At 36.2% G+C, this 19,594-nt stretch overlaps 2 protein-coding genes and 1 long non-coding RNA gene across 6 annotated transcripts; 2 read left to right on the top strand and 1 right to left on the bottom strand.

Annotated features, from left to right (window-relative positions):
- Window positions 1-6,995: 6,995 nt before the first annotated feature.
- On the top strand, window positions 6,996-7,508 carry LOC122082174. Its single transcript, XM_042649651.1, has one exon. The coding sequence runs from the start codon at window positions 6,996-6,998 to the stop codon at window positions 7,506-7,508; it is 513 nt and encodes a 170-aa protein (XP_042505585.1).
- A 2,123-nt stretch (window positions 7,509-9,631) lies between these two features.
- Window positions 9,632-12,238, top strand: LOC122081067. The gene is made up of 2 exons (XR_006140991.1): window positions 9,632-9,830; window positions 11,998-12,238. It is a non-coding gene; the product is annotated as an uncharacterized LOC122081067 (long non-coding RNA).
- Window positions 12,239-13,999: 1,761 nt separating this feature from the next.
- On the bottom strand, window positions 14,000-17,283 carry LOC122081354 (rho GDP-dissociation inhibitor 1-like). Of its 4 annotated transcripts, none has more exons than XM_042648438.1 (6): window positions 16,888-17,283; window positions 15,326-15,620; window positions 15,098-15,164; window positions 14,659-14,877; window positions 14,412-14,536; window positions 14,000-14,325 (listed from the first exon to the last, which is right to left on the bottom strand). In XM_042648438.1, the coding sequence occupies exons 2-6, from the start codon at window positions 15,614-15,616 to the stop codon at window positions 14,242-14,244; spliced, it is 786 nt and encodes a 261-aa protein (XP_042504372.1). In that variant the 5' UTR covers window positions 15,617-15,620; window positions 16,888-17,283; the 3' UTR covers window positions 14,000-14,241. The 4 variants fall into 4 exon arrangements, with proteins under 4 accessions (XP_042504372.1, XP_042504374.1, XP_042504375.1 ...); XM_042648440.1 differs by lacking the exon at window positions 16,888-17,283 and adding an exon at window positions 15,796-15,893; XM_042648441.1 differs by lacking the exon at window positions 16,888-17,283 and adding an exon at window positions 15,703-15,779.
- Window positions 17,284-19,594: the final 2,311 nt, after the last annotated feature.

Raw genomic sequence — 19,594 nt, 5'->3', positions numbered from 1 at the left:
TGTTTGTTTATCTCTTGTACATACAAATCCTCGGTAATTACAAAGACAATCAAGAAGTCATGGTTTTTAGATCATCTTTGTATTCATGTTATGGCATCAGTGCATTAGTGTCCTATGTTCGAAGTTTTCGGTTCTAGCAACCCTTATCGATTCCCAAGTTGAGACCATCTACAATCATTCAGGTTTTTAAGTTGTGACCATCTTCAAGTTCTGCTTCCAAGTGCATTTACAAGTTCTCTCCCTGAAAGTAGAGGTGATACGGTAGAATCTGTCACCCAATAAAACGAAAACATGTGGCATCCGAGGGAAGGATGCGTGTTGCCCATCCGATAGAGGCCGCAAGGCTTCAAACCACGTGAGGAGAAGATACTCGAGGGGGGGCTCCAGAAACCCTAGGCCCAGAAACCCTATAAGAGGGAACCCAAAAGAAACCTGGAGGAGGTACGCTGACACCCACCATTACTCTTGTAAAAATACTGTTCTGCTGGTCACTAACTTGGGCATCAGAGGACTAATCCTGGAAACACCTCCGGGCCTCTGACTTCTATGCTTGTGTAAGGTCGACTCATACGGATTTTTGACAGTAACAAGAGGTTTCATGTGAAGTCCCATAGCTCTATCACAACAAAAATGGTAACTCAGATTATCTGCTGGATGCTGAACCGTTGGGTACGTAGAACACTTAAAAGAGGTAAAGGGGCCTAAAATAGCTACTAGTAACAGAAGAAAGCGAAAGATACTGAGGCCCCCTAAAGGCAACTGCCATGAGGGAAATAGGAATTATTAGTCAAATGAACTGAGAATTTGCAATGATCAGCGATTGGTCACATAATATGCTACTTAAAAAAAATAAAATAAAATTCAACCCTTGAATCATGTCTCATGTACTACTAGTGTATTCATTTCATCACAGAAAAGCTGGGTTACATGATAGTTCATAATTGAAAACTCTCCAAGGAAATCAGCACTTGACCACTCCAACAGCCACAAGTAAGAGAAGCAATACCCACGATTAGACGTTGTGTAGGGGTACACTAACATGAAAAACCTCTTTGTCCGTCATAGGGTGGTGACAGTAATTATTTCCATATACGTGGGTCTGATATGAAATATTGTAACGTAGAGGGACTACATCGTCATACAACAACTATAAAATTGGAGGTTTAATTGTTATAACTCTTAGGTGCCATACACTCATTAAAGTCAAGTAGTTCAACGATCCTCTCCCCTCACCCCCGGTCAAGATAAAATTGGGTTACAGACCCCGATCACAGAGCAAGAGAGAAAAAAAAGGAATAAAGTGATGGACGATATGATGATTTTCCATCTCTTGGGAGATTCAGGGCTTCATTGTAATTGAGTGAGCTATTTCTATATGAAGGCTATTATTTGTGGGCTTGTGCACTAATCGTTGGAGAGTACTGCTATTCCACTTTATTAGGAGTCGCCCCCTCCTTATTTTCTTTCCATATGGTTTATTTGGCCTATTTTTTGGGGATAGAGCACCAACATCTCCCACTTGCCATGTTGGCTGCATCCATACTTTACGTTTTCATTTTTGAGAACATTTGCTATAAAATTTTCATTTCTATTCCCATCTCTAGGAACAATCATCATTAGGTTTTCATTATCATGACGAGGAACATTCAATTTCTATTTCATACTTAGACCACTTTAATTCCCATCCATATTCAGAACATTTAGTTCCAATTCTAGACTTAGGTTGCTTTAAATTCCATTAAATTCACATGTCTAACCTTAATAAGGAGATCAACTACCATATTGGTCATTGGTATAAAGGTTACTTAAATTTTACATTTTTTAACGGTCTGTTCGGCCTGATTCGGTCTAGGTATAAGTGAAAACAAACCAATTTGTTAAGGAACTTTGGTTTTCGGTCAATTTTGATTTTGTTTTATTTGGATTTTTTAGAATCAGATTAATAGTTGTTTGGATCGGTTTCTTTCCGGCCTTGAACCACAGCTAAATCTTACATTCATAACCTGTATTAAGGAAAGCTTCGGCTAAAACACTTTTTAAATCATCTTCCCCAAATATGATAAGTAAACAACCAGGAACACGAAGGTTTGATATATTCATGTTATAATCAGAACATAAATTATAAGGGGAAGATAACTAATATTGAAAATAATGGATAACTAATTAATGAGAAGATAACTAATATTGAAATCACAAAATAGACCTTACTATCAAATCATTCAATAAACTATCCAATTAATTTGCATAGTGAAGAAGAGATCAATAGAAGCAAATCAATTTCCTTAGTCATAACCTCATACACATTACTTTGTAACAATTCCGCTTACAATCAGAAATCTTCTCACTTTTTTTTTTTTCTTGTAAGAAAAAAGGGTTCTCGATGATAGTAATCATAGCCCCCAGGCTGAAGTTTTCATACAGCAAACAGTGCTTTCACAGGACCAACAAGTGATAGTGGGGCATGCCGACTCAAACCTACAACCAGCTGACTCAAGCGATGATGGGGCAAGGGCTTCCTTCCATTAGGCTGCCAACCCCGTTGGAAAAATATTCTCACTAATATTGAAATCAATGGATAATCAAATCACTTATTTGTTACTTCATACTCGATTTTTTTTATCAGATCATTCAGTTTGGTTTTCGATTTGGATATCAATTGGTTTGATGTCGTTCGATTTTCAATCAATCCCGTCATATCCCAGTCCAAAATCAATCTGATAAAGATTGGTCGGTTCGATCTGCATTTTTCCAATCGATTTTAGTCATTTTATCGATTCAGGTAAGGTTTTGACACTTCTACTTGTATATAGTGGTATTGGACTTTTATATATTTTACCATTGAGCTATTTGCACAAATTAGGGGTGCAATAGGGCCGGATTGGGCTGGGCTTCTTAAAACCCTAGCCCAACCCTTAGTCCCCTTAACTGGGCCCAAACCCACCCTGAACCTGACTTAGGGCCGCAAAACTTCAACCTAGGCCCTACCCTTTAGGGTTCAGCCCAACCCTTACCCGCCTTGAATGGCCTTGATTTTTTAGGGTCGGGCCGGGATGACCTTGATCCTGATTGACCCTAACCCTGGTTTTCCATCAAGGGCTGGGATGCCCCTGATTGACCCTGACCCTAGTTTGCCATCAAGGGCAGGGTATAACCTGACCCTGACCCTACAAAATATGAAATAACTTAAAAATAAAAAATATTCATAATAAAGAGGAAATAAAAAACACAAAGTTATAAATTACATGTTATGAAGAGAAAATCCTAAAGTAAACATTCGAATAATACAAATAACTCTAACTATTATAATAAACAAAGACGAGATCATCTTAAGAAAGTAAATAATTCAAAAAATTTCAATTATTTGTCATGATAAACAAAGAGATCATCCTAATAAGGCAAATTGCAAGAAAACTTAACCTCCACTTGATGAGAGAAGAAAAAAACTTCAGGTTCAAGGAACAAGATTGGTGGAAAATGATTTTCTACCAATTTTCACTATATTAAATATATATATATATATATATATTGAAAATAAAATTCAATAATAAATATTCATATCAACAATTACATATTGATTTAAGATGGTAATTTTAAAAAATATATTAATTATTTTTCATTTTATTTATAATAATTACTAGAATATATATATATATATATTTATATAATTGGTAGAAAAAGGAAAATACATCTTTTTTTCTTGGTAAAAAAAGGTAAGAGAGATTGGTGAGATTGTGAGAAGATATATTAGGAGTTTTGAGGTGTCAATGACTTAATGTGAAATAATATATAAAATTAGGTTAAAATCAAAGTCACAACTAGGGTCATAACCAGGGTCAACATCAGGGGCAAAAATCAAGGCTGGGTAGGGCCAAAACTAGAGCCAAAAGTCAGGGTAAAAAAATCAGGGTCCGGTTCAGGGCAGGCTGGGCGGGCCAAAGACATCAATCCTTACCCGCCCTGACCCTGACTCAGGGTCAGAAATTTTAGGGCCGGGTGGGCCCTCAGGGCTAAAATTTTCGTGTCGGTACTTGTTCGAGATCAGGGTGGGCCAAGGGCAGGTCTGGGTCGTCAGGGCCAAACTTGCACCGCTAGCATAAATGTGTATTAGGTTTATTGCTACCTGATTATTATATAAAATTTTTACTTTATCATTTATAAGATTCAACCCTAATTTCAATAAAAATTGTCTTATCCAAACTATATTAAAGTCAAAGTTCTCAACTTCTTGTGTGTAATTCGCAACACATAACTTGTTTAATTCTACTCTAAGAAATAGTTGCACCTCCAAATATAAACAAATGACCATAAGTAGACTTACAATCATCTTTGTCACCTCTAAAGTCAATGTCAGAATATCTAATAATTTCAACCTTTTCTGTTTGAAAATATAATTTTAAGTGTATTATTCATTTAATGTATTTCATTATCTTTTTCATTGCTTCACATTAGGAGAAGCCAAGATTATATTATTATCTACCTACCAAACCGATTGGATACTCCAAATCTTGTCAAGCACACAACATTGGGTACATGACTACCTATTATCTCCAATTGGTGATAATGAGGGTATAACTTTATTTTTCCTTGGCGTTTGTCGAGTGACTTGAATCTGCGACATTGGCTCTGATACCAATTATTGGTTATACAGATCAAACGTTTACTGTTATACTAAAACCATGGTAGTGAAAGCGTAACTTTATTTTCATATACAGGGAGGGTAGTTAGTCATAGAGTCACAAGGAGATACTAGTTTCTATACCCATCAGACTTTTTAAGAAAGTCTTTATCAAACAGCTGCAGTTGATGATGGATTGTAAATTTAAATCTCGAATCTTTATAACACCGTGTTCAAGTATTTTTTCTTGACTTGAACACAACCTATATTGTAGAGGTCTAAGTTTGATCCTGACGGCTTGAACCTATCTTTAGCCCTAACATGGCATGTGCTAAGATTTATAGCCCTGATGGTAGGTTACGATTGAAAAATAATGACTTTGGTAAATTTTAGGTTGGGTATGTTAAGGCTTAGGCCTGACCTAACCTGGATCTGATTTTAACCTTAATTTATATTGTATAAATTAAGGTTATGTCCCTAAAGTTACTACATGTTAGTAAACTAATTCTAGTAAAAACAAATATGTAATAATCCTTATTCTCATTCTTCACATTGATGAAATGTCTGAATTCAACAACGTAGCATGAAATTATGTAAAAAATATGGCCAATAGGGCCAACTCGGCCCAATCAGGGTCGGGTTGGATTGGCATGAACCTAGCAGGGTTGGGTTGGGCCTGGTTTGAGTTTTGGGGACCTAGGGTTAGACATGGTTTTTTAAAATTCCAACCCAACTCGGACCTATTTTACCCCTACTACATTGCGTTCTTTCACTAGAGATCTGAATTCTAAGGATATACGATGCTTCTCCCATAGCCCTCATTTTAAATCTATTATTGAGTTCATACTTGGTCTTATTTTGTATATCTATTTCATTTCTAGCTAATAATAGTATGTCATTAATATATAAGAAGAGAATTGTAAAACTACTCTTTCTTTAAAACATATAACAGTTGTCTAATTTGTTTGCCATGAATCCTAAATTAAGGATCGATTTTGTGGAATACTAGTTACCACTATCGTAATGACTGTTTTAAAATGTACAAGTCCCAAGGATTTCATTCACAGTAGTAATATTTAGTCACTACCGATATTGATACTGATTGGCCATATCAAGCCAGATTGGATGATTTTGTCCCAAAGATTCTGATATATTTTTTTCCTATGATTTTTCCCTCTATAATTTTTTTAACCGATCGAAGTATCGGGCATGGCTGATCCAATACCAATTCCTAAAACCTTCAATGGTGACTACTGTAATGCCTCAGCCCCATTAACCTTGCACAATATTGTCCTTTTTTGCCCATAGGCGTCAAGGCTTTAAAACACATTGTACCATTTTAAGAAGATTAGAGGTTATTAATTAGTCTAGTAATCTCTTTCTAGGCGATGTGGGACTAAAGTTTGTATACCCTTACCGATCTCTTAAACCCCCTAGTACTTATCATATTTTTAGGTATCAACTTTCCCCTTTCGGCACAGTATCCCCGTTGTGGCCCCACATGCCATTGGGGTCTGCTCTGATACTACACTGTGATGACCCAAACGCGGGATAAGGGTAAGAGTCCCACCCTTGCGGGTGGTGATCTCGTCATATGCCCTCATGGGGTTTGTTAGAATTGTTAGAATGGTAGCTCCTACCAAAGGGAGTTAGATGCGATTTTTTATTAGTCGTTGATTGGTTAGAAACTAAATACCCAAAATGAGGAATAGTAATGATATGGGAGTAGTGTGTATAAGGTTGGAAAATGATCATCATGCAGCAAACTTTTGGTTTAAGCGTCATTGAGATGTTACTTATCATGCATTGTGGATCGATGGACTCTGAGATTTGGTGATCGAAATTGTGTGCCAGACATGGCCAAGTTGAAGTAAAAAATTTTGAATGAGGCTCATCGCACTCCCTATACAATGTACCCTGGAAGCACCAAGATGTATCAGGACTTGAAAACCATAGACTGGTGGAACAACAGGAAGAGAGAAATTGCCTCTTATGTAGAAAAGTGCTTAACTTGTCAAAAAGTTAAGGCGGAACATCAAAGACCATCTGGGCTATTGCAACCACTACCTATTCCAGAATGAAAGTGGGGGCACATCACCATGGATTTTATTACAGGACTTCTGAGGACAACTAAAAAGCATAAAGCAATATGGGTAATAGTGGATAGACTGACAAAGTCAGCTCATTTTCGACCAGTCCAAATGACTTATGACATAGACAAGTTTTCCAAACTCTATTGACAAGATCATCAGATTGCATGGTACATAGGTATCCATTGTGTTAGATAAGGATCCTCGGTTTACTTCCAGATTCTGGCAGAGTCTACAAAAATCTATGGGCACAAAGCTGAATTTCAGTACTGCATATCACCCACAAACAGATGGGTAATCTGAGAGGACTATTCATATTCTCAAGGATATGTGAGAAGATAGCTTTGATTTGTGAATGGATCCAAGTTGCACAAAGTAAACAAAAGAGCTATGCAGATAATAGGAGAAGGGACCTTGAATTGGAGAAAGGTGACTTGGTGTTTCTTCGTGTGGCACCCATGAAAGGTGTGATGAGGTTTGAAAAGAAGGGCAAGTTCAACCCTAGGTACATTAGACTGTTTGAGATTCTAGAACGAGTCGGTAACCTAGCTTACAGGTTGATTCTCCCACCTGCTATGAAGAATATTCACAACACCTTCCACGTATCAATGCTAAAGAAATTTGTTCATGATCCTTCACACATATTGAGCAATGAACCACTCGATCTAAAAGTGAATATGACCTATGAAGAGAGTCCAATTCAAATTCTTGATCGGAAGGATCAAGTGCTTCGCAATCCATCGATACCTCTAGTCAAGGTGCTTTGGAAAAATCATACAATCGAAGAAGCATCTTGGGAATGAGAACAGGACATGCAAGCTAAATATCCGGAGCTGTTTATAGACTGAGGTATGTCTTATTTTATTAAGTATTTATTTTTACCCCAATTTATTAGTCTTAGAAAATAGAGGCTCATAATTTTCTAGTTCAGGATCGAAAATGGAAGGTCAGGATATCCATTCCCATTTGTCCTACTTTCAGTTTCATTTCCTAGAAGAATAAACATGGATAAGTTGATCTACCTTTAAAAGAGTTATACCACTAAATTTTGAAGACCAAATTTATATAAAGTGGGGAGAATGTAAAACCCCAGATTTCAGAAATCCTTAATCATAACTGTAGTGTTAAAACGAGAATTTCACCCTAGGAGTATAATGATAATTGTATTGGGATATCATTTTCAAATTTATTATTTATTCATGGGAAAATTACGCCCCCCTCCCTTGTAGTTTGCTGAAATTACGTGTGGGTCCAAGGGTTTGAGCGATTTATGCCCCTTCCCCTGAAGTAGGAAAGATTCTTACATTTGAATCCAATCCGTTAGTGGTCATGAATTTGAAACTGTTATGTAGTGAGATCACATTTTTTATACAGAAAATACCCCCAAAACGAAGTGGAGAGACCGAAAGACCCTTCACTTAAAATTAAGAAAAGAGGGAAATCTCTCTTTCAATTTCATCGTCTTTAACCTAGGTCTTCAAGCCCTAATCTACAAATCGCTCCACCTCTGGAAGGAACCGTGAGAAGCCGGAAGCCTACGGAAGGTTCGACAGAAGAAGAAGCAATAATTTAATGGTGTTTGGTCTTCTCATTTACCTGCAATTACAAAATAATTTAAAGGTTCTCTCTCTCTCTCTCTCTCTCTGTCTCTCTTGTTCTGTGTTGTTTTTGTTAAGTATTTCTAGTTTTGTGCTTCGTATATGGTGTCCCTCTAGGATGAGTCAAGAGCAATGGTATCTTAACTCACCGCCAGAAAATCACCCAACTTCACCAAATCTTCATAGTATAAGAAGCCATAGAGCCTACCCACTTCTTCATTGGTCAAGATACTCGTTTTCCCTTAGCTTCTTCAAGGCTATAGAAATGGCAACCCGCTCACCTTCTTCTTTCCTTCCTTTGTTTCTCATCTTCACCATCTTATTTGCAGTACTAACTCAAGTAGCAGTTGTAGGGCGTGAGATTCCAATCAAAGCCAATGTAGCAGACAAGAAACAGCTTGACTAGTTCATCAATAGTGATGGATATGTGCTCATTCCTGGTCTAGGAAGAGTGCAGGTACCAGCCCTAGCTAGTTTTCAATTCTTCCCACGCTATTTAGGTGGAGGAACTGGAGACATTGGTGGGGATGGAGATAGTGGCACAGATTTGGTTGTAGAGGGGTGATTTGCATAGGGATCCACTTCACCTTCTCCAACGGTTCTCTTTTATGAACAATCTCTACTTAATGGGATTATAAAGTCTAAAAGGGTATAATGGTCCTTTAAAATCAAGACTATCTTTACTAAAGCGGTATTCAAGTCTTTTGATGTATGAAAGTAACAGAATACTCACACCGTCAACGTTTGGGGAGGGGGACGTAAATCGCTCAAACCCTTGGACCCACATGCAATTTTGGCAAGCTACAGGAGAGGGAGGCGTACTTTTCCCTTTATTCATTGAATGTGTTTTAAAATAAAGTAATATGTTATAAAAATACATATGAATATATTTGTACATATGAAGTTGTAGCTTATTGGTTGGAAGTTAGTTTTCAAGTATGAGGTATTGGGTTCAACTCTCCTATGGACCATAATTATTTAACTTATTTATTTTAGACTTTTAGAGCTTATGAATGTATCCTTTTAAAATTTAAAATTTGAATTTTGAATTAGGAAAAGGGGGATATGATTTAATGAAATTCGGGTAAGTTATCTAGAATGCAAGAAACCCAAACCCCCAAAAACGTGGAAGCAAGGGGAGAAAGAAAGAAAATGAAAAAAAAAAAATAATAAGGAAAGAGAGAAAAGAGGAAAGAAGGAAAAAGGAAAAGAAAAGCGAAAGGAAAGAAAGAGGAAATAAAAGAAAAATAAAAATAAAGGGAGGGGATCCACTCACTTTGGAGACCTCTCCCACCCCAAGTTTGCAAGAGAAAAAGAAAGAAGAAAAAAGAAAAAAGAAAAAGAGAAAGAGAGAAAGAGAGAGAGAAGAGAAAGAAGAAAGTGAGAGAGAGGAGAAAGAAGGAAGAAGAAGAGGGGAAGAAAGGAGGAGATTCAAGAGGAGAGTCATACCTGTTGGGAGCTGATCAAGGTTGCAATCGAAGAGTCCTTTTGACTATCATTGAAGAAGACGAGCTAATCGAAACGAAGGTAGGAAACTAATACCCCTTTATATTAGAATTTGTGTTTTATTTCATAGGTTTGAGGAGTAAGATCTTTTAGCCTATGCTAGGTGGGATTTTGTTGGTTCAAATTATATGATGATACATTTCCTTTAGATCTTACAATAACTCTAGAAAGTATTTGTATATTTTTTATTTGAAGAATTGCATGCTCAAGATTAGATTTTTGAGACTTGTCAAGGAAACTGTAGGAGATTGGTTTGATATGTAGTGCATGTTATATTTTTATAAAATTATTTGAAGTTAAAATTTATTATTTTAAATGATTTTATATATATATATATAGACCTCTGTAGAATTTCGTTTTTAATTTTGAATTCATTTTATAGAACAAAAAAATAAGGATTTGGGACTGCTCTGCAGAAGAGACAGATTTAGGACACAGTTTTGGATGGACTCAATACCTTCTCTAAAGACTATTTTTGGGCATTTTTTTTTTTTTTTTACTTATTTGAAAAATAACCATAGTCACCTAGGAGAAAGAATGGCTCAATTTGTTCCTCATAAGAGAGAGTTATGTATTTGTTTTTATCATACCTTAGAAATCTGACAGATTATGGATGCTAGGATTAGACCTTAGGAATACTCAATCTAAGAATGTTGTTTTGGTATGATTTTCTTACATATGGTAGCCCCAAAAGTCTTTTTTGTCCATAAAAACCTCCAATATTTTTAATTTACAGAAGAGGGATGAAATGTATTTATATTTAAATGTTGTCAATTTTGTCCAGTGCAATGTACATATCAGTACTTGTGTATATATATATCTATTCGAATGATTTGAAGACTGAATTAGAGTGTGAATCATTCTAATGATTTATATCTCTGTTAGTATAGTTTTACCCATAAAAATCCTCAGTCCATTTGATTTACGAAAGATAGAGAAATATGTCAATTCTGTCTAGTGCATATATCAGTCATTGTGTCTATATTTCGGATACTTTAAAGACTGATGTAGAGTATGCACCCTTCTAATGATTTAAAACTCTATTAGTCTAGTGCTACCATAAAAATTCTGGACCCATTTGGTTTTTGGAAAAGGGAAAAAAGTAGTTTTAATGCATTGTGGTCATTTCAATTTAACAAAAATGGTCACAGTGCAATACTCTATGTTGAGACATATTTTGTAGGGTCTCAAAGACCTAATCTAGAGATAAGTTCTACTAATAATTTATTATATTTTAAATCTACTTTAAGGATATATAATTTATTTTATATCTATTGTCTATATTAGATGTTATGGAAGTAAAAAAATGTTAAACATAGAATTGGACATAATCTGAAAAATATCAATATAATTTGTTAGGTGAGCATATTTAGGGACTGTACACTCTATGGAAGAGGGACTAGAGATCTGGTAATTATATACAAGAAATCATGGTGAGTTAATTCATAAGCTTAATATGGTTGACATGTCTCTTACTTTGTTATGTGAATTGATGTAAGGATTTCTCTCATGTAATATGTGTGAATGTTGTTATGATGTTTTGAAAAATTATCATATGTCATCTCATACATTTTTATTTAATGACATGCCATGTATGTATTATATGTCCATATTATATAAATGTGATGTTATGCCACAACAGAATATAGAATCTCATTAGGGACATGCATAAAAGAATTAAAAATATGTTCCCATACCTAGACCTTTAGTTTCAACATTAGAACCTAGACTGCAACCCTTTTCAGCAGGGGGTTAGGTGCTGGATGAGGACACCAGAACAGAACTGAGAATAAGATCTCCCACAAGGGGAGTGCACTATCCTCTAGAACAGAACAAGAATGAGGGTAAGGATGAGAATTCCCTTACTCCTCCAGAATTAGATCACGAATTCCCACAAGGGGAGCTCATATGAACCCGGTCCAGTCAACCGGGGTTAATGAAAAATGACACCTGATGGTATTTAGTTGGATAATGCAAGAAATGACAGCCGTCAGATCAACGGTTGTGTTCCTCACCTTTACAAATTGTGCACATGCAGTAGAACAAGAGAGACTTGCATTAAGTTAATTATTTCAATTTCATATTGCATATAATATTTCTATGTGTAAGATGTGCTTATTAATGCATGTATGATCCTATGCTTTGACTCACTGGGCTGTCGAGCTCACCCCTTTATTATTACACCTAGACACAGATGATGGTGTATGTGAGTGCGTGGACTAAACTGGAGGCCAGGAGCAACATGATGTTGAAGAAGATGCATGATAATTCCTTTGTTTTTTAAATGATAGAGAAATTTAATTAGTTATTATGAGATGTTAAATAATGTTGTTGAGTGATATATTTTGAGTTGATTTTATTTGCTTCCCTTTGGACCTTGTTTCGAAACATGAAATAAATAGTTGACGTCGCTACCAGACATTGAAGTATTTAAATACTTAAGTTTGTACTTTGATGTATAATAGATTTATGTGTATGTAAGAGAACGATCCGTTTGGATGTAAAAAAAAAAAAAAAAACCAACTTTTAATCACATACAAGTTAGGAAAAATGTGATCGTGAGATCATCGTCCGTGAGGGCGGGACTCTTTCCCCTATCCCGGGTTTGGGTCGTCATAGTGTGGTATCAGAGCAGACACCAACAGCGTGTGAAGCCACAACAAGGATACTATACCAAAAGGGAGAAAGTTATGACACCCAAGAATATGGTAAGTACCAGACTCACCTGGGAGATCGGTGAGCTGTCCCCACCAAGAATACAACAAGTACTAGGGGATTTGAGAAATCGATGATGGTGAACAAACTTTAGTCTTACATCGCCTAGAGAGAGATTACTAGGCTAATTAATAATCTCTAGCTTCCTTAACATGGCACAATACGTTTTGAAGCCTTGAGGCTCATAGGCCAAATAGGACAATATTATGCAAGATTAATAGAGTTGGGGCGATACAAATTGATATCAAAGTAGACCCCGACAGCGTGTGGGGCTATAACGGGGACGTTGTGCCAAAATGGGAAAAGTTGTGACACCCAAGAAAGCGTGTGGGGCCACAGCGAGGAGGCTATGCTGAAAGGGGGAAAGTTGTGACACCCAAAAATACGACAAGTACCAGGAGGTATGGGAGATCGGTGAGGGTGTACAAACTTTAGTCCTATATTACCTAGAGAGAGATTACTGGGCTAGTTAATAACCTCTAGCCTCCTTAACATGGCACAACGTGTTTTAAAGCCTTGAGACCATGGACTAAAGAGGATAATATTGCACAAGGTTAATGGGGCCGAGGTGTTTAGAAACTCATCAAACATTTGTTTAGTGTATTGGAAGGGGGAAACATGTAAAAATTACTAAATGATGGTAATAACAACTTTTTATAACAGCAATACGAGATATGCACAACCTCTCCTCTACTTCTTGGTTATTAGAAGCTATGTAGCAAAACAAACATTCTCCATAGAAATATATGAGGAAGAGACATTATATTTCAAACTGGGTGTCAATCGGTCTGGTCAGCCCAATCTCGGTTGGCCTAGCCGAGCTTGGCAGGCCTATACCCTTGGACCGTGACCTCCCTATTTAAGGAATGGGTTGGTCTCGATCAATCTCATGTTGGACTCGGTCAGATTCTGGGTTTTAACCGGTCTTCTCCTAATCGAGCTATCAGGCTATAATCAGACCTTAAAATGGGAAATGTACCAATAAAGCCTTAAACGAGACTTAAACAGTCTTTAATTGTCTTATATTTAAAATACTTTAATATATTTTATCAAATCATCAGCAATTTAGAAAAGATATGACGTTTAATTATATTTAATAATTGATAAAAAATATATATATATATATATATATTAATATATACTCTATTCTATCCAAAAGAGTCAAAATATGCATATAAATGGTCGGGCTAAAAGTGCCAGGCCAAGTCGGACTTGTAAATGGACCAGGCTGAGCTGGTCGGGCTCCCATCGGGCTTACCCCTTGCACCATGTACTATCTATTTATAAACGGGCCGGGTTTGAACTTGACACATTTAATAATCGGTGTAAACGGGGCCGGTTTTTAAACAATCAGGCCCAATCGGTATAACCGGTGTGGGCTTGGGATTGACACCCCTAATGATCAGAGGTCAAGAGCCCTTGTTCCCCACATAAGCTATGGTTTTCCAAGGCCAGTAAAGATTAAAGAAACAACATCAAGGCAAGGCACTATAACATTTTCAGTACAATAAAACTTGCCTCATACAACAAATGCTACATGAATTATCCATTCTTTGTCAACCACCAAAAACATTGGCCTAATCTTCCTACTAATGAAAGAAATGAATAAGAACTTCATAAATGGGGTTTTAATTTCTCCCCGTTGGAATATCATCTCTAAGTTGGTCATTGTGTGAGGTTCCATGCTAGATTAATGGATTGGAAGAAGAGAAAAATCTCAAGAAGTTGATGATGGCCATTCTTTACGGATTTCGAAACTGTAATTTATGTCCAAATAGCACTTGCCATCATCGTCTACAAGCTGAACACAGAGGGGAAAATGAATCAGATGGGTATCTAGAGATCAACTTGTACACCGAGAATAGCTTACTGGGCCTGTTTTTATACCTTAGTTCTTGCAGAGTAGGAACCCCTTGCAAAAATGCCAGAAGGGGTTGTGTCTTCTTCCAAATCATATGTGTAAGGCTCTTGCTGAGGACTGAATGTTCCCAGCATTACCTTTCTATTATTAACTGCGCCATGAATTAATTTAATAAAAAACCACAAAGGGAAATTGTTTAGAAACAAAGCAAATGATAGAGAGAAAAATGAAAAAAGAAGAACATATCAAGCAATTGAGGAATTTCATTTTTACCTCTCACCCCCGTCTTCCACACAGTGTTAGTATATTTAAGACCAGAAACAATATTGTTGGAGACAACAAAGGAGAACTTGAGACGATAGCGGCATCCATCCTTGAGAGCAAAAGCGTGGCCCTTTGAATTGGGAACAAATGGAATTGGCAAAACTAGATTCGGTCGGTCAGGAGACAGGATGGTAAGGCTCAGTATCTGTACTTCTGGATCTGCATTCTCTGTTTCCAGTATCAACCAAAAAAGAAAAAGAAAGAAAAAACATACCAGATTTTTAGAATTGAAACAGAGTGCTATCATATATAAATAGCCATTGTCGAAAGTTAAATTTCTGTTGAATTGGGTTCTTGAATAATACATCAAACCCATTAAAATTCACAAATGGGTTCTTGATCAATGTACAGAGCAATCCCCAATTACAAAAGTTCTAGAGCAATGTACCTCCAACAGCATTTATATCTACACTTCCAAGAAGTTGTTCTTTCCATCTCCTTAGGCTCTCATCATCCTAAATTTTGTTCACATCATCAAAGAACACGTATTTGAACAATCAAAACAGGAAAGCAGAAATCAAAAGAAGGGGGAAAAAAAAAACAAAGAAATTGGATAACATAATTTTTATCTTCTTTTCTATAAGCAAAAAAAAAGAGATTTTTTTATTTGTCAGACCTTATCTTTCTCGAGCTGTTCTTTAAGGGAGAATTGGGGACCAAGGTCTAATTCTTCTTTCCCTACTTTAGACTTGGCATCATCATCATCTTCTGGGTCATCGTCATATCCATTCTCTGTAGAACAATTAGAAGCACAACTGTATTCTCTCTTGAGTTTCTCTGCATTTTCTTCACTCTGTTTGGCGCCACTGTTACTGTTGTTGTTGGTTTTCTCTTCTTCCTTCTCCATTCCAGCAGTATTGAAGGGAATGGCCTGAAAGCTCGAGAGAGATCCCATAACCGCCGACATTTTCCTAGAAAACAACACAAATGAAGGAAGGTTAGAAGAAGATTAGGTCTTCGTTCAAAGTCTAGGAACCTTGATTCACGCTATACTTTGAGGAACCTTCTCTAAACTTGGTAGGTTTTTCTCTTCCAACTGTGAAGAGAGAGAGAGAGAGAGAGAGAGAGTGTGTTAGAATGGAGGACCTTATCTAGTGGGAAGAGCGGTTAGATGATGGCCAAAGTCAGAGAATTAGAGAAGTAACTGCAAAGTTTGGGGCAGGTAATGGACAGTTACCTTTGTCCATTTGGATTCAACAAGAACTATCTTACGTGAGGTAGGTCTTGGTGCCGTCAGATTGGTGGTATCATCATGGGATCTAATCTAACGGCTTTAGAGGATGAACACATGCGAGATGCAGCTCTTGAAATTTGAAAGTCGTTTCAAAATTCGGTTTATTTGCCCGTTGCAAGGCACCTGCTGTGTCTTTTTACTTCTTGTTTATTTTTTTTTTCCCTTTCACTTTCCCTTTCCCTTTCCCTTTCCCTTTCACTTTCCTATAATATAAAGACTTTTTTTTTTACCAAAATAAAAAATATATCAATATTTTCGACATGTAGGGTAAAAACATATCACATTCTGATTGTTGACTATCCGTTGGGTCTGAATGAAGTCAACATTTATCTTAAAAAGAATATAAATGATATTTTGCAAATAAAAACTACACCACCTCCTCTTCTGTGGTAAGGCCTAATTATATTTTTACATATCTACTTTTAGAAATTACACTTTTTCTTCCTAGGTCTAACGGTGTTAGTCTAGTGTTAGTTTTGAAATGGCAAAACACCATTTTAGCATTTAATTAAAAGTAGGTAAATTAGAAGATCATTTTATCCTTGTATTCATCTTCAATCCAACCATCCCAAAATTCAAATATAATAATTGCAGGAGAAAGTCGTGCAAATTCATTTACAAAATGAAGGACTCCTGCAACTCTTATCAATCTCCGACATAATGATGTCATACATTTAGTGGAAAACAAATTTTAAACATGATATGCAGTCATACACTAATGGAGAGGTGGGCTCCTTGGAATTGGATTATATTCGTGAAAACTAGATGAACCATAATCTTTAAAGATAAAAAAATAAAGACATTACATGGCTTTACAAGGACACCCTAGATTGAATTTGATGAACCCTAGATCCATTTTTTTTTTCTTCTTCTTTTCTTTTCATGGAAACCCTATATCCCAAATTGATGACAAGGAAAGCATACGTTAAAGGGGGAAAACTTACCTTAAAGTTGCAATAGCTATGAAGAACCTTCGCCGCTACCCTTTACCCTTCCAAGATGCTGTAGTTCTTTGCCTCAAATCACAAAAAGTTCATCGATCCTTGGTTTTGCAGGTTGTTAATATATGCAGAGATCGTATTTGCAGGTCGTCGATGCTAGATTCTACGACTTAACTCAAGCAACTTTGTCAGTGTGGAGATCATTAAAACCCGACTTGCTCCTCACTTTTCAACTGCTCCGAAGATGAGAAGTTCAGAGGTAAAGATGAATATGCCAGGTTCGTTCATGCGCATAGAAGTTCAAACTTGCCTCCCCCCTCTTCTTTTAATTCAAGAGTAGAAAGGTAATCTCGACCTATATGAAGGGGATTTTTTCCATTAAAGAGTTTAGTAATAAGTGATGTTATAACTTAACATCACTTATTACTAGAAACTAAAAGAGTGAAGCTGCTTGTAAGCATCTTTAAAATGTATGGAAAGGGGTGTAGTTTTTGAAAGCACATGTGTAAGAACATAATTAGGCCTTCGTACAGGGGAGGGGGTAAATTTTTTCCTTATGTAAGTAAGATTAGGGAAAAAGAACACAATCTGGTCATATGTCCCTTGTGCAAAACATAAAGGGAGGTGAAATGACTATTCTACATCTGATACAAAAACCCACCCACTGTCGATTCCCCTGTACATCTCCTCATTGGCCCCATGCTAGTGCAGGGGCCCGCTATCAAATAGCATGGGACAAGACTTAGACTATGCATGTCATTCCTTACTACTTTTCCTATGATCATTTTTTATCTGCCCCATGTTCTTTGAGCTCCATCAATCAGAATTAGATCACTCCTCCTTATTGGGGCATTCCTAAGCCTTCATTAAACATGGTTATACTACCTCAAATGACTTTATTGGAGCATGTCCTTGATTAGGGTAACTCCCAAATCAGCCCTAGTATAATCATTCTTTACTTTATTTTTCGTAGTTTTGTCGCACATCCATTTTAGCATCCTCATCTTTGCTACACGTAGCTTCTATATGTGACACTTCTTGACTACCCAATATTTTAGCTTCTATATGTGACACTTCTTAACTACCCAATATTCTGCCTCATCATCAAGTTGATTGTACAACAATTATAGAATTTTCCCTTAAGCTTTAAGATAATATGTTGGTTACACAAAACTCATGAAGCACCTCCCCTTTTCATCCATCTCACTTTAAATCTCTGTGAAAAAGCACCTTCTATGTTACCTTTTTTATCTATGGTTGACCATAGATATCTAAAAAAATCACTTTGCAATAGGGTTCTTCTTCCAATAAGATTATAATCCACTAAATGCATTCATATAAACAAGGTGTTCATGTAAATATGCTTGATATAAGTTACTTATACTGATGAATGGATTCTAGTAAAGAACTATCTTAATCAAAAGAAAGAGATGAAGAGATATGCTACATTGGTTTCTCTCCTTTGGGTTGGCAAAAAAATGAAAGTTCTCAAGTTATTTTCAGACCTATCAGCCAACCTATGTTTCTTGAAAAAAAAATATAATTTAATTTTCTATAACTTGTAAGCTAAAAAGAGTACCAAAATCAACATTAAATCCCTATTTATATTTTTTAAACATTTATCTAGAAATAAGATATATGATATGAAACTGGCTACTATTATAGTACAATTTTTTCTTCCCTTTTGCTTATCTCCCTCTTTCTCCCCCTTTCCACCCATTGCTAGAGGACATCAATTCAAATCCTAGGTCTTCGAATTGAGAGAGATTAGAAATTCCCAATAATTCTTAGATTCATGGACCAAGTTTGATCTAGTAGTGATTGAATGAGAATGGATAAGAGGCTCATGGGACTGACATGGGGGGCACGGATAATGACTATATTTATAGGAGCAAACTCTAGGCGATGGAAGTGCATGGATATAAGTTATGCCTTGGAATTGAGAACTCGAAATCCAGTATTGAAAGAAGAAGAAGAAGAAGAAGAAATACCGATGCAAAAACTCCAAAATTATATTCTACTTCAATATTTAACTTAAAATTAGAATTCATTTTAGTACATTTTAACTTTTAAGAAGAAAACATAATATATTATGTTATGGTATTTTATTTATAATAAGTTTATCGGAGAATGTTTTCTATCTAGGAGTGTAGGAACTACACCAGTGCGGGGCTAATGGGAGTGCACCTGAAAGCATCAGCAAGGTGACATTTCCACTTTCATGGGGACGGGGTGGTCATTTTTCCCACCTTTGTGTCTGGGTGCAACCCCTATGCTCACAGACATAAACATTCTCCCCAAGTTTATACATAAAAGGAACTAATGTTATGCTATTTGTATTTCCATTCTGATGTTGATGATAGGGATATTATTTATTCGTAACTGAAATATGAAATATTCTTTTAAGAAGTGAAAAAATATTATAATTTCTAATATAATATTAAAATTAAATTGTTAAAATTTAATTTTGACTTATTTTCCAAAAGAAATATTTTCACTAGAATATAAAGAATAAATAATCCTTCTAAAATTATGGAAAAATGTTATCTATTGGGGAGTGTGGGGTTTGCGCTCAGACACATGATATCAAAATAACTGCCCTACCTCTTATGAAAAACAATAATTCCGGCCCTATTGATGCTTTTACATGTACTTCCATTGGCCTATACACTGGTGCAAGGCCGCATTTATAGATAGAAAAATCTTCCCA

Source organism: Macadamia integrifolia, chromosome 6 (genome assembly GCF_013358625.1).
Source record: "Macadamia integrifolia cultivar HAES 741 chromosome 6, SCU_Mint_v3, whole genome shotgun sequence".
NCBI lineage: Eukaryota > Viridiplantae > Streptophyta > Magnoliopsida > Proteales > Proteaceae > Macadamia > Macadamia integrifolia.
Note: the sequence above shows the minus strand (reverse complement) of the source record. Positions and strands in the feature narration are given on the sequence as shown.

What these genes read in the sequence shown, in the direction of transcription:
- LOC122082174 (XM_042649651.1), top strand. Translation starts at nt 6,996, where the DNA reads ATGGGTAATCTGAGAGGACTATTCATATTCTCAAGGATATGTGAGAAG.
- LOC122081354 (XM_042648438.1), bottom strand. Translation starts at nt 15,616, where the DNA reads ATGTCGGCGGTTATGGGATCTCTCTCGAGCTTTCAGGCCATTCCCTTC. An exon ending in AACAGCTCGAGAAAGATAAG is followed by an intron (nt 15,165 to 15,325) that starts GTCTGACAAATA and finishes AACAAAATTTAG; the next exon opens with GATGATGAGAGCCTAAGGAG. An exon ending in GTGGAAGACGGGGGTGAGAG is followed by an intron (nt 14,537 to 14,658) that starts GTAAAAATGAAA and finishes TTCATGGCGCAG; the next exon opens with TTAATAATAGAAAGGTAATG.